Source organism: Hoplias malabaricus, chromosome 10 (assembly GCF_029633855.1).
Source record: "Hoplias malabaricus isolate fHopMal1 chromosome 10, fHopMal1.hap1, whole genome shotgun sequence".
Classification (NCBI taxonomy): domain Eukaryota; kingdom Metazoa; phylum Chordata; class Actinopteri; order Characiformes; family Erythrinidae; genus Hoplias; species Hoplias malabaricus.
This window is the reverse complement of record NC_089809.1, coordinates 42461310-42477535: the sequence shown is the minus strand read 5'-3', so window position 1 is coordinate 42477535 and position 16226 is coordinate 42461310. Positions and strand designations below refer to the sequence as shown.

At 51.9% G+C, this 16226-nt stretch overlaps 1 protein-coding gene across 1 annotated transcript in view; it reads left to right on the top strand.

Moving 5' to 3' along the window:
* Positions 1–9466: 9466 nt before the first annotated feature.
* The window catches only part of grb7 (growth factor receptor bound protein 7), a 24798-nt gene continuing 18038 nt past the window's right edge, over positions 9467–16226 (top strand). Inside the window, exons 1-2 of the mRNA XM_066683507.1 lie at positions 9467–9603; positions 15397–15561. Coding sequence (XP_066539604.1) covers positions 15410–15561 — 152 coding nt within the window. The 5' untranslated portion in view covers positions 9467–9603; positions 15397–15409. The remainder of the gene's footprint in view (positions 9604–15396; positions 15562–16226) is intronic.

Here is a 16226-nt window from a genome sequence, read left to right as displayed (position 1 = left end):
GGAGGAAACCCACGCAGACACAGAGAGAACACACCACACTCCACACAGTCACCCGGAGGAAACCCACGCAGACACAGGGAGAACACACCACACTCCTCACAGACAGTCACCCGGAGGAAACCCACGCAGACACAGAGAGAACACACCACACTCCTCACAGACAGTCACCCGGAGGAAACCCACACAGATACAGGGAGAACACACCACACTCCTCACAGACAGTCACCCGGAGGAAACCCACGCAAACACAGGGAGAACACTCCCCACAGACAGTCACCCGTAGGAAACCCACGCAGACACAGGGAGAACACACCACACTCCACACAGACAGTCACCCGGAGGAAACCCACGCAGACACAGGGAGAACACACCACACTCCTCACAGACAGTCACCCGGAGGAAACCCACGCAGACACAGAGAGAACACACCACACTCCTCACAGACAGTCACCCGGAGGAAACCCACACAGACACAGGGAGAACACACCACACTCCTCACAGACAGTCACCCGGAGGAAACCCACGCAAACACAGGGAGAACACACCACACTCCCCACAGACAGTCACCCGTAGGAAACCCACGCAGACACAGGGAGAACACTCCACACTCCTCACAGACAGTCACCCGGAGGAAACCCACGCAAACACAGGGAGAACACACCACACTCCCCACAGACAGTCACCCGGAGGAAACCCACGCAGACACAGGGAGAACACACCACACTCCCCACAGACAGTCACCCGGAGGAATCCCACGCAGACACAGGGAGAACACACCACACTCCTCACAGACAGTCACCCGGAGGAAACCCACGCAGACACAGAGAGAACACACCACACTCCTCACAGACAGTCACCCGGAGGAAACCCACACAGACACAGAGAGAACACACCACACTCCTCACAGACAGTCACCCGGAGGAAACCCACACAGACACAGGGAGAACACAACACACTCCTCACAGACAGTCACCCGGAGGAAACCCACGCAGACACAGGGAGAACACAACACACTCCTCACAGACAGTCACCTGGAGGAAACCCACGCAGACACAGAGAGAACACAACACACTCCTCACAGACAGTCACCCGGAGGAAACCCACGCAGACACAGGGAGAACACTCCACACTCCTCACAGACAGTCACCCGGAGGAAACCCACACAGACACAGGGAGAACACACCACACTCCTCACAGACATTCACCCGTAGGAAACCCACGCAGACACAGGGAGAACACTCCACACTCCTCACAGACAGTCACCCGGAGGAAACCCACGCAGACACAGGGAGAACACACCACACTCCACACAGACAGTCACCCGGAGGAAACCCACGCAGACACAGAGAGAACACACCACACTCCTCACAGACAGTCACCCGGAGGAAACCCACACAGACACAGGGAGAACACACCACACTCCTCACAGACAGTCACCCGGAGGAAACCCACGCAAACACAGGGAGAACACACCACACTCCCCACAGACAGTCACCCGTAGGAAACCCACGCAGACACAGGGAGAACACTCCACACTCCTCACAGACAGTCACCCGGAGGAAACCCACGCAGACACAGGGAGAACACACCACACTCCTCACAGACAGTCACCCGGAGGAAACCCATGCAGACACAGAGAGAACACACCACACTCCACACAGACAGTCACCCGGAGGAAACCCACGCAGACACAGGGAGAACACACCACACTCCTCACAGACAGTCACCCGGAGGAAACCCACGCAAACACAGGGAGAACACACCACACTCCCCACAGACAGTCACCCGTAGGAAACCCACGCAGACACAGGGAGAACACTCCACACTCCTCACAGACAGTCACCCGGAGGAAACCCACGCAGACACAGGGAGAACACACCACACTCCACACAGACAGTCACCCGGAGGAAACCCACGCAGACACAGAGAGAACACACCACACTCCTCACAGACAGTCACCCGGAGGAAACCCACGCAGACACAGAGAGAACACACCACACTCCTCACAGACAGTCACCCGGAGGAAACCCACACAGACACAGGGAGAACACACCACACTCCTCACAGACAGTCACCCGGAGGAAACCCACGCAAACACAGGGAGAACACACCACACTCCTCACAGACAGTCACCCGGAGGAAACCCACACAGACACAGGGAGAACACACCACACTCCTCACAGACATTCACCCGTAGGAAACCCACGCAGACACAGGGAGAACACTCCACACTCCTCACAGACAGTCACCCGGAGGAAACCCACGCAGACACAGGGAGAACACACCACACTCCACACAGACAGTCACCCGGAGGAAACCCACGCAGACACAGAGAGAACACACCACACTCCTCACAGACAGTCACCCGGAGGAAACCCACGCAGACACAGAGAGAACACACCACACTCCTCACAGACAGTCACCCGGAGGAAACCCACACAGACACAGGGAGAACACACCACACTCCTCACAGACAGTCACCCGGAGGAAACCCACGCGAACACAGGGAGAACACACCACACTCCCCACAGACAGTCACCCGTAGGAAACCCACGCAGACACAGGGAGAACACTCCACACTCCTCACAGACAGTCACCCGGAGGAAACCCACGCAGACACAGGGAGAACACACCACACTCCTCACAGACAGTCACCCGGAGGAAACCCATGCAGACACAGAGAGAACACACCACACTCCACACAGACAGTCACCCGGAGGAAACCCACGCAGACACAGGGAGAACACACCACACTCCTCACAGACAGTCACCCGGAGGAAACCCACGCAAACACAGGGAGAACACACCACACTCCCCACAGACAGTCACCCGTAGGAAACCCACGCAGACACAGGGAGAACACTCCACACTCCTCACAGACAGTCACCCGGAGGAAACCCACGCAGACACAGGGAGAACACACCACACTCCTCACAGACAGTCACCCGGAGGAAACCCACGCAGACACAGAGAGAACACTCCACACTCCTCACAGACAGTCACCCGGAGGAAACCCACGCAGACACAGGGAGAACACACCACACTCCACACAGTCACCCGGAGGAAACCCACGCAGACACAGGGAGAACACACCACACTCCTCACAGACAGTCACCCGGAGGAAACCCACGCAGACACAGAGAGAACACACCACACTCCTCACAGACAGTCACCCGGAGGAAACCCACACAGATACAGGGAGAACACACCACACTCCTCACAGACAGTCACCCGGAGGAAACCCACGCAAACACAGGGAGAACACTCCCCACAGACAGTCACCCGTAGGAAACCCACGCAGACACAGGGAGAACACACCACACTCCACACAGACAGTCACCCGGAGGAAACCCACGCAGACACAGGGAGAACACACCACACTCCTCACAGACAGTCACCCGGAGGAAACCCACGCAGACACAGAGAGAACACACCACACTCCTCACAGACAGTCACCCGGAGGAAACCCACACAGACACAGGGAGAACACACCACACTCCTCACAGACAGTCACCCGGAGGAAACCCACGCAAACACAGGGAGAACACACCACACTCCCCACAGACAGTCACCCGTAGGAAACCCACGCAGACACAGGGAGAACACTCCACACTCCTCACAGACAGTCACCCGGAGGAAACCCACGCAAACACAGGGAGAACACACCACACTCCCCACAGACAGTCACCCGGAGGAAACCCACGCAGACACAGGGAGAACACACCACACTCCTCACAGACAGTCACCCGGAGGAAACCCACGCAGACACAGAGAGAACACACCACACTCCCCACAGACAGTCACCCGGAGGAATCCCACGCAGACACAGGGAGAACACACCACACTCCTCACAGACAGTCACCCGGAGGAAACCCACGCAGACACAGAGAGAACACACCACACTCCTCACAGACAGTCACCCGGAGGAAACCCACACAGACACAGAGAGAACACACCACACTCCTCACAGACAGTCACCCGGAGGAAACCCACACAGACACAGGGAGAACACAACACACTCCTCACAGACAGTCACCCGGAGGAAACCCACGCAGACACAGGGAGAACACAACACACTCCTCACAGACAGTCACCTGGAGGAAACCCACGCAGACACAGAGAGAACACAACACACTCCTCACAGACAGTCACCCGGAGGAAACCCACGCAGACACAGGGAGAACACTCCACACTCCTCACAGACAGTCACCCGGAGGAAACCCACACAGACACAGGGAGAACACAACACACTCCTCACAGACATTCACCCGTAGGAAACCCACGCAGACACAGGGAGAACACTCCACACTCCTCACAGACAGTCACCCGGAGGAAACCCACACAGACACAGGGAGAACACACCACACTCCTCACAGACATTCACCCGTAGGAAACCCACGCAGACACAGGGAGAACACTCCACACTCCTCACAGACAGTCACCCGGAGGAAACCCACGCAGACACAGGGAGAACACACCACACTCCACACAGACAGTCACCCGGAGGAAACCCACGCAGACACAGAGAGAACACACCACACTCCTCACAGACAGTCACCCGGAGGAAACCCACGCAGACACAGAGAGAACACACCACACTCCTCACAGACAGTCACCCGGAGGAAACCCACACAGACACAGGGAGAACACACCACACTCCTCACAGACAGTCACCCGGAGGAAACCCACGCAAACACAGGGAGAACACACCACACTCCCCACAGACAGTCACCCGTAGGAAACCCACGCAGACACAGGGAGAACACTCCACACTCCTCACAGACAGTCACCCGGAGGAAACCCACGCAGACACAGGGAGAACACACCACACTCCACACAGACAGTCACCCGGAGGAAACCCACGCAGACACAGAGAGAACACACCACACTCCTCACAGACAGTCACCCGGAGGAAACCCACGCAGACACAGAGAGAACACACCACACTCCTCACAGACAGTCACCCGGAGGAAACCCACACAGACACAGGGAGAACACACCACACTCCTCACAGACAGTCACCCGGAGGAAACCCACGCAAACACAGGGAGAACACACCACACTCCCCACAGACAGTCACCCGTAGGAAACCCACGCAGACACAGGGAGAACACTCCACACTCCTCACAGACAGTCACCCGGAGGAAACCCACGCAGACACAGGGAGAACACACCACACTCCTCACAGACAGTCACCCGGAGGAAACCCATGCAGACACAGAGAGAACACACCACACTCCACACAGACAGTCACCCGGAGGAAACCCACGCAGACACAGGGAGAACACACCACACTCCTCACAGACAGTCACCCGGAGGAAACCCACGCAAACACAGGGAGAACACACCACACTCCCCACAGACAGTCACCCGTAGGAAACCCACGCAGACACAGGGAGAACACTCCACACTCCTCACAGACAGTCACCCGGAGGAAACCCACGCAGACACAGGGAGAACACACCACACTCCTCACAGACAGTCACCCGGAGGAAACCCACGCAGACACAGAGAGAACACTCCACACTCCTCACAGACAGTCACCCGGAGGAAACCCACGCAGACACAGGGAGAACACACCACACTCCACACAGTCACCCGGAGGAAACCCACGCAGACACAGGGAGAACACACCACACTCCTCACAGACAGTCACCCGGAGGAAACCCACGCAGACACAGAGAGAACACACCACACTCCTCACAGACAGTCACCCGGAGGAAACCCACACAGATACAGGGAGAACACACCACACTCCTCACAGACAGTCACCCGGAGGAAACCCACGCAAACACAGGGAGAACACTCCCCACAGACAGTCACCCGTAGGAAACCCACGCAGACACAGGGAGAACACACCACACTCCACACAGACAGTCACCCGGAGGAAACCCACGCAGACACAGGGAGAACACACCACACTCCTCACAGACAGTCACCCGGAGGAAACCCACGCAGACACAGAGAGAACACACCACACTCCTCACAGACAGTCACCCGGAGGAAACCCACACAGACACAGGGAGAACACACCACACTCCTCACAGACAGTCACCCGGAGGAAACCCACGCAAACACAGGGAGAACACACCACACTCCCCACAGACAGTCACCCGTAGGAAACCCACGCAGACACAGGGAGAACACTCCACACTCCTCACAGACAGTCACCCGGAGGAAACCCACGCAAACACAGGGAGAACACACCACACTCCCCACAGACAGTCACCCGGAGGAAACCCACGCAGACACAGGGAGAACACACCACACTCCCCACAGACAGTCACCCGGAGGAATCCCACGCAGACACAGGGAGAACACACCACACTCCTCACAGACAGTCACCCGGAGGAAACCCACGCAGACACAGAGAGAACACACCACACTCCTCACAGACAGTCACCCGGAGGAAACCCACACAGACACAGAGAGAACACACCACACTCCTCACAGACAGTCACCCGGAGGAAACCCACACAGACACAGGGAGAACACAACACACTCCTCACAGACAGTCACCCGGAGGAAACCCACGCAGACACAGGGAGAACACAACACACTCCTCACAGACAGTCACCTGGAGGAAACCCACGCAGACACAGAGAGAACACAACACACTCCTCACAGACAGTCACCCGGAGGAAACCCACGCAGACACAGGGAGAACACTCCACACTCCTCACAGACAGTCACCCGGAGGAAACCCACACAGACACAGGGAGAACACACCACACTCCTCACAGACATTCACCCGTAGGAAACCCACGCAGACACAGGGAGAACACTCCACACTCCTCACAGACAGTCACCCGGAGGAAACCCACGCAGACACAGGGAGAACACACCACACTCCACACAGACAGTCACCCGGAGGAAACCCACGCAGACACAGAGAGAACACACCACACTCCTCACAGACAGTCACCCGGAGGAAACCCACGCAGACACAGAGAGAACACACCACACTCCTCACAGACAGTCACCCGGAGGAAACCCACACAGACACAGGGAGAACACACCACACTCCTCACAGACAGTCACCCGGAGGAAACCCACGCAAACACAGGGAGAACACACCACACTCCCCACAGACAGTCACCCGTAGGAAACCCACGCAGACACAGGGAGAACACTCCACACTCCTCACAGACAGTCACCCGGAGGAAACCCACGCAGACACAGGGAGAACACACCACACTCCTCACAGACAGTCACCCGGAGGAAACCCATGCAGACACAGAGAGAACACACCACACTCCACACAGACAGTCACCCGGAGGAAACCCACGCAGACACAGGGAGAACACACCACACTCCTCACAGACAGTCACCCGGAGGAAACCCACGCAAACACAGGGAGAACACACCACACTCCCCACAGACAGTCACCCGTAGGAAACCCACGCAGACACAGGGAGAACACTCCACACTCCTCACAGACAGTCACCCGGAGGAAACCCACGCAGACACAGGGAGAACACACCACACTCCACACAGACAGTCACCCGGAGGAAACCCACGCAGACACAGAGAGAACACACCACACTCCTCACAGACAGTCACCCGGAGGAAACCCACGCAGACACAGAGAGAACACACCACACTCCTCACAGACAGTCACCCGGAGGAAACCCACACAGACACAGGGAGAACACACCACACTCCTCACAGACAGTCACCCGGAGGAAACCCACGCAAACACAGGGAGAACACACCACACTCCCCACAGACAGTCACCCGTAGGAAACCCACGCAGACACAGGGAGAACACTCCACACTCCTCACAGACAGTCACCCGGAGGAAACCCACGCAGACACAGGGAGAACACACCACACTCCTCACAGACAGTCACCCGGAGGAAACCCATGCAGACACAGAGAGAACACACCACACTCCACACAGACAGTCACCCGGAGGAAACCCACGCAGACACAGGGAGAACACACCACACTCCTCACAGACAGTCACCCGGAGGAAACCCACGCAAACACAGGGAGAACACACCACACTCCCCACAGACAGTCACCCGTAGGAAACCCACGCAGACACAGGGAGAACACTCCACACTCCTCACAGACAGTCACCCGGAGGAAACCCACGCAGACACAGGGAGAACACACCACACTCCTCACAGACAGTCACCCGGAGGAAACCCACGCAGACACAGAGAGAACACTCCACACTCCTCACAGACAGTCACCCGGAGGAAACCCACGCAGACACAGGGAGAACACACCACACTCCACACAGTCACCCGGAGGAAACCCACGCAGACACAGGGAGAACACACCACACTCCTCACAGACAGTCACCCGGAGGAAACCCACGCAGACACAGAGAGAACACACCACACTCCTCACAGACAGTCACCCGGAGGAAACCCACACAGATACAGGGAGAACACACCACACTCCTCACAGACAGTCACCCGGAGGAAACCCACGCAAACACAGGGAGAACACTCCCCACAGACAGTCACCCGTAGGAAACCCACGCAGACACAGGGAGAACACACCACACTCCACACAGACAGTCACCCGGAGGAAACCCACGCAGACACAGGGAGAACACACCACACTCCTCACAGACAGTCACCCGGAGGAAACCCACGCAGACACAGAGAGAACACACCACACTCCTCACAGACAGTCACCCGGAGGAAACCCACACAGACACAGGGAGAACACACCACACTCCTCACAGACAGTCACCCGGAGGAAACCCACGCAAACACAGGGAGAACACACCACACTCCCCACAGACAGTCACCCGTAGGAAACCCACGCAGACACAGGGAGAACACTCCACACTCCTCACAGACAGTCACCCGGAGGAAACCCACGCAAACACAGGGAGAACACACCACACTCCCCACAGACAGTCACCCGGAGGAAACCCACGCAGACACAGGGAGAACACACCACACTCCCCACAGACAGTCACCCGGAGGAAACCCACGCAGACACAGGGAGAACACACCACACTCCTCACAGACAGTCACCCGGAGGAAACCCACGCAGACACAGAGAGAACACACCACACTCCCCACAGACAGTCACCCGGAGGAATCCCACGCAGACACAGGGAGAACACACCACACTCCTCACAGACAGTCACCCGGAGGAAACCCATGCAGACACGAGGATGACAATTCTAAATGACAACTGTAACATTAAATGCAACAAAACAGTCACCATAAAATTAGAGTGGGAGAATGTTTTACTTTTTAATTACAACTTTACAGAGTCACTGAGCTCTAAGACTTGTCTCAGAGGGATTATGTCTAGTCCTGAGCTGCAGAGAACTGAAAGGAAAAGGCCTAATCTCTCATTAAAACTCTGGCACTTTAATTGTCCCCTAGTTCATAGGCTGTTTGTTCTTTTCCGTTCCCCTCCGCCTGTTTGCTCATTCACCTGTTGATCTGCGAGTGACGACAGGCTGTGGGTGAGGCGAATGGTCGCTGGCTCACCTGCCGAAGCCCTGGCCACGCCTCTCACAAACAAGGTGTGCCTTCAGCAAGCGAAACTGCAGAAATCACACACAACATACAGGAGCTTCCTGGCAGCAGCAGTGGGAATGCCACACAGGACGATCTGAGCCAGGTACGGTCACTTTCCTCTGGGAACATCTGGGGATCATTTACTGTGGTCTCAGAAACCCAGTTTGATTTGTGAGGGTTTTCTTTTTTTTAAATATTAATTTCAGAGGTTTAAGAACATCTTTTTGAAAAATCATTATGATGTTTGATGTCAGAATTAAAGGTATTTTAAAGGTATAGATTTTATATACCATCAGGAGTCCACCAACTCACACACTGTGAAACAAGACCACCCAGTCAGTTTTCAGTGTGCTGCCTAAATCTGAAAACATGGGCTTAAATGACCCGTTCTGACTCTGCTCCACATTTGACATCAAGTGCAGCGACTTTAGAATTCTGCTCCTCGCTCGGGGTCGGAGTGAACAGCGAGCGGCTCATTATCATTTAAAGGAACAGGTGCTGAAACAAAGCAGGTCACAGACATTTAATTAAGAAACAGAACTGTGTTCCACTGTGTAAATGTTTTATAACTTTTCACCTTTAAAGGAATTGAATGTAATATATTTACCTTAAAATTACAACTTCACTGCTAGGCTCAGCACTGTAGAAACTACACTATGTAACTCTTGGAGGAGGGTAGGAAGCCTCCCACTACCTCCCCCTCCCCTTCATTTCATTAGCACTAGTTGGGCTCCCAAAGATTTATCACAGTGTCTTTCCCAAAAATGAATATTTGAGTGTTTTAAAACCCAGTCACTATACCTTCACATTTATTAAAACAGGGTCTGGGTTTACACCTTAAAATACGTTTTCCAGGATGAATGATATGCATGTTCTGGGAGACCAAGGATGTCTTATATATTTATGTTGTTTATTATATAGTGCCTCTATTGAAAAGAAACATTAGAGAATATTTAGAGAAAGATAACATTACATGAGAAGGTAAAATGGGTTGCCAGATACTGCCATATATATTTAACCAATGGCATTTGGAAGAGTGGCTTATCCAGAATGACTTAAAGTTTTAATCATGTTAAGGATGTGGGAGAGTGTAGTGTAAGGAGTCTTGCCTGGACGTCATACTGGTGTAGACTAGAGTGGTTGCCTGAGCAGGGAATCAAACCCCAGTGTCCTGTATAGAGGACAGCGATGTTACATCATACCAACCGCCCAGTGTTGGTGTGTTTGTGATTTATGCTAATCTACACACCACTGACTTGCTTTCAGACTCCGTGCTGTCAGTTTCATGTTGGTGACAAACTTGTTTCACTTGTCACAAGGAATTTCTGCATGTGGTGCCATGTAATATGGACTATTGTGAATCCGGATACATGGTGCTTTCCTAGGAACATAGACATCAATCACCAGAGCAGCAGGTAGTTAGTCTTCTTTGTTCCAAGGGGCCGGCATTAATCTTGTTCCAGGACAATGGCTCAGAGTCTCTCTGTTTACCTTAATGACAGAATGACATCACCCTCTGGAGCAATGGTTCATCACATCTTTCACAGTGCAAATAATAAAAAAAAACAGCTATAAGGACGAGCTGTGTAAACCCACTATTGGAAGTCTACAGTGATAGTGATCTGGTGTACCGATCAGTGCAGTGGTCAGTAATCGACCACATCACACTGGTTTTGTTGGAGCTGCAACATAGAAAAAACCTTGGACACCTGGAATCAAGAGCATCATTCCCAAGTAAACGCAATCAGAGTGGTTCTGAGTGGCAGAAACAGAGGAAGAGACGATCTACGGTAAATCAGTCCATACGAGTCGCACAGTCTGGAGAGAAACATCTACAACCAATCAGACCAATCGATTTCAGAACCACACACTGTCTCCTCCAACAATGTCCAGCTGAGCCAATCAGCCACAAACCCCTGACTTAGGAATCACCCAATGACTCCTGCCATAACATCCAGCAGTTTCAAAAATGCAGCCGATACAGTTTGATCCACACAAACCCTTCTGGGTTAAAGGAGTACAGAGCATGCGCGGCAGTGGTCTGATCTTTTATAGAATATGTTCATTTTTTCACAGTAAGGGTTACTCTCCAACTCCCCATATTTTTGGTTTATTCTCACAGTGGAAGGATGGACACTGCAATGACATTGGAGAGAGATCTCTCAAACACAAAAGCTTACGGTGTTCTGTCAGGTGTTGCTTAGTTGTTAGGAAGCCCCTGATTCCCATTTTTGACTCATTTCTGAACTCAATCCTCTCAGGTACCGCAGCAGATAGTGTCGCTGTCACACAGCTCCAGGGTCCTGAGGTTGTGGGTTTGAACCCCACTGTTTGTGGGGAGTTTGTTGTGTTCTCCACTTGTTTTTATGGGATTTCTCTGTGTGCTCCGGCTTCCTACCACATTCCATGAGGTTAATACACATCAGAGATTCTGTTATCAGTGCGTTTCCTGTTTTGCCACCTTCCTTTATTATTAGCTTCAGAGTTCATTGTTTACAGTGAACTTTATCATCCACGCATCAGCATTGTTTTTCTGAAAGAGAAAGCAACTGAACCGCACAGTAGCGCGGCCCTGGTTCAATCCTCCGTGGAGAGTGTAGTGTTTTTTCCTTGTATCTGCATGGGTTTCCTCCAGATGCTCAGGTTTCCTCCCATAGTCTAAAAAACATGTTGGTAGGTGAATTGGCTGTGACACAATTGGATGTGTGAGTAACCGGATGAGTGTGTTAAACTGTCCACATGTGTGAGTATGTGAGTGAAAGGCTTAATGTGTAAAACTGCTCCCAGGTGTGGGAGTGTGAGTGACTGGGTGAGTGTGGCAAGGCAAGGCAAGTTTATTTATAGAGCACCTTTCATACAAAAGCAATCCACAGTGAACCTGACCAGTATAAAGTGGTTGCAGAAGATGAACGAATCAATGAATTCAGGGTCAAGGAGGGTCACCCAGAGGAAACCCACACAGACACAGAGAGAACACACCACACTCCTCACAGACAGTCACCCGGAGGAAACCCACACAGACACAGAGAGAACACACCACACTCCTCACAGACAGTCACCTGGAGGAAACCCACACAGACACAGAGAGAACACACCACACTCCTCACAGACAGTCACCCGGAGGAAACCCACACAGACACAGAGAGAACACACCACACTCCTCACAGACAGTCACCCGGAGGAAACCCACACAGACACAGAGAGAACACACCACACTCCTCACAGACAGTCACCCGGAGGAAACCCACACAGACACAGAGAGAACACACCACACTCCTCACAGACAGTCACCTGGAGGAAACCCACGCAGACACAGAGAGAACACACCACACTCCTCACAGACAGTCACCCGGAGGAAACCCACACAGACACAGGGAGAACACACCACACTCCTCACAGACAGTCACCCGGAGGAAACCCACACAGACACAGGGAGAACACACCACACTCCTCACAGACAGTCACCCGGAGGAAACCCACACAGACACAGAGAGAACACACCACACTCCTCACAGACAGTCACCCGGAGGAAACCCACACAGACACAGAGAGAACACACCACACTCCTCACAGACAGTCACCCGGAGGAAACCCACACAGACACAGAGAGAACACACCACACTCCTCACAGACAGTCACCCGGAGGAAACCCACACAGACACAGAGAGAACACACCACACTCCTCACAGACAGTCACCTGGAGGAAACCCACGCAGACACAGAGAGAACACACCACACTCCTCACAGACAGTCACCCGGAGGAAACCCACACAGACACAGGGAGAACACACCACACTCCTCACAGACAGTCACCCGGAGGAAACCCACACAGACACAGGGAGAACACACCACACTCCTCACAGACAGTCACCCGGAGGAAACCCACGCAGACACAGGGAGAACACACCACACTCCTCACAGACAGTCACCCGGAGGAAACCCACGCAGACACAGAGAGAACACACCACACTCCTCACAGACTGACACCCGGAGCGGGACTAGAACCCACAACCTCCAGGACCTGGTGCTGTGAGAGACACTACCACTGTGGCGCATGTGAATTAACATATATTTTAATTAATGAATGAATAGATTAATTGCTATCAGTAGTAGTTTTGTAAACCTAAAGGTGGTGTCGCACCATCTGAAACTGTGACTAATGAAACGAGACTGATGAGAGGTTGTTTGTCTTTTCTTTTTCCAGTCAGTTCATTGTTACACCTGTGTGTCTACATACATTCGTCTGGCCGGGAATGTGTGTGTGTGTGTGTTTGTGTGTTTCCTGGTGCACTACTCACTCTCCTGGTCTGTTTGGCTGATGTAATTTTCCGTAGCGTAACCGGGAGGGATTACTGACACACACCTGAGCGAGGCGTGACTGGCGACACACTCCCCTGTTGTTCCTGGCTGAGAGGCTGGTTTTCTTGTATTGACCTGGCCTCCAGCGGAGAGCGCTATACTTGGAGGTTCACCTTTGGCTGAACTTTTAGGGAAAAATTCAGGAATTGTTTTGACACTTGTTAGGCCTGAACAACAGGGGTGTGAATCTCTGTCTGTCACATACAACTACACACACCTCTCCATACACTGTTTACAGAATGGTACATTCATTCATTCATCTTCACTGGGCACAAGGTAGAAACACATTCAGGACAAAGAAACAGACGCTCATCCAGCTTATTTCACACACTCATAAACACACACACACACACACACGATTTTACACATTCAAACACTCATAAACACACACACACTTGACTTTACACATTCAAACACTCATAAACACACACACACTTGACTTTACACATTCAAACACTCATTAACACACACACACACACTTGACTTTACACATTCAAACACTCATAAACACACACACACACACACACACACACACACACACTTAACTTTACACATTCAAACACTCATAAACACACACACACTTGACTTTACACATTCAAACACTCATTAACACACACACACTTGACTTTACACATTCAAACACTCATTAACACACACACACACACTTGACTTTACACATTCAAACACTCATTAACACACACACACACTTAACTTTACACATTCAAACACTCATTAACACACACACTTGACTTTACACATTCAAACACTCATAAACACACACACACACTTAACTTTACACATTCAAACACTCATTAACACACACACACACACACTTGACTTTACACATACAAACACTCATTAACACACACACTTGACTTTACACATTCAAACACTCATTAACACACACACACACACACTTGACTTTACACATACAAACACTCATAAACACACACACTTGACTTTACATTTTCAAACACTCATAAACACACACACACACACTTGACTTTACACATACAAACACACACTCATAAATACACACGCACACACACAAACACACTTGACTTTACACATTCACACATTCATAAACACACACACAAACACACACGCACACACAGTTGACTTTACACATTCAAACACACACTCATAAATACACACACACACACACACACTTGACTTTACACTTTCACATACTCACCCAATCACTCTCACACACTCACATTTGTGGACAATGTTACCCCACCTACCAACATTTGTGTTTGGAGTGTTGGAGGGAAGCAAAGCACCTGGAAGACACCCACACAGACACAGGGAGAACACACCACACTCTCACAGCATTGAACCCAGGACCCCAAGACACTGTTCAACAAATATTGTCCCTTCCTCCCAGCCCCAGGGTCTCAAGGTCATGGGTTCAGTCCCCACCTCACGCGAATGCCTACGAGGGGTTCAGTGTGTTCTCCCTGTGTCTGCGTGGGTTTCCTCCAACAGTCCAAAATCCAAATTGTTTTTCTTACTCTCTCTCCCTCTCTCTTTTTAGAGCCTACAGCACGATGCAGGTGGACCGCCGCTGGACGGAGGTTTTCAAGGACACTGTGGATGAGACGCTTCCCAAAGATGAGACGTCTCCATCAAAGTCTCGCCTGATGTCCATCCACCCCTCCACACCTCGATCACTGCCCCTGGCCATCAGGAACAATCTCAAGTAATCACCTTTATATCCATAGACAGATGATACTTGTTATATGTAATGTCTGTGTTATACTGACCACTAGAGGCCTGGATGAGTCAGAGTGTCTACCTGGGGGATCTGCTGTATGGATTATAAAGAGGTTCCTTAAGAGACTACAAAGCATGTTGACTATTTATTGCTCATGAGAATTGCACTTATTTTATAATACATAGTTGCATTTATAGATATTGGTTCTTTAAAGGAACACTAGGTAAGCTATGGTGTTTTTGTCCTGGGCTCCCACTACAGTTGTGACTCCCACTACAGTTGTGTCCTGGGCTCCCACTACAGCGCTGTCATTAAATCAAAGGGGAGGGGGAAGGTGGGAGTGATTTCCTACCCTCCTCCAATAGTTACACAGCACAGATTCTGCAGTGCTAAACCTGGATTAGCCACGCAAGAGGCTCTGTCCTCCCTCTTACACCTCAGTGGAGCACCAAAATGATTTTGAAGCTGTAATTTGATGGTAAAAATATTACATACGGTTCCTTTAACTCCAGCATTCTTCACTCTATGGGTGTAACCTATGACAATCTGTCACTGTCTAGCTCTGTATTCTCTGTCCATACGTTTGTTGTTTTGTTATGTTCCTCCGTAGGTCCAACTTGCTCATGTGTTCTGCTTGAGATCCTCAGGTG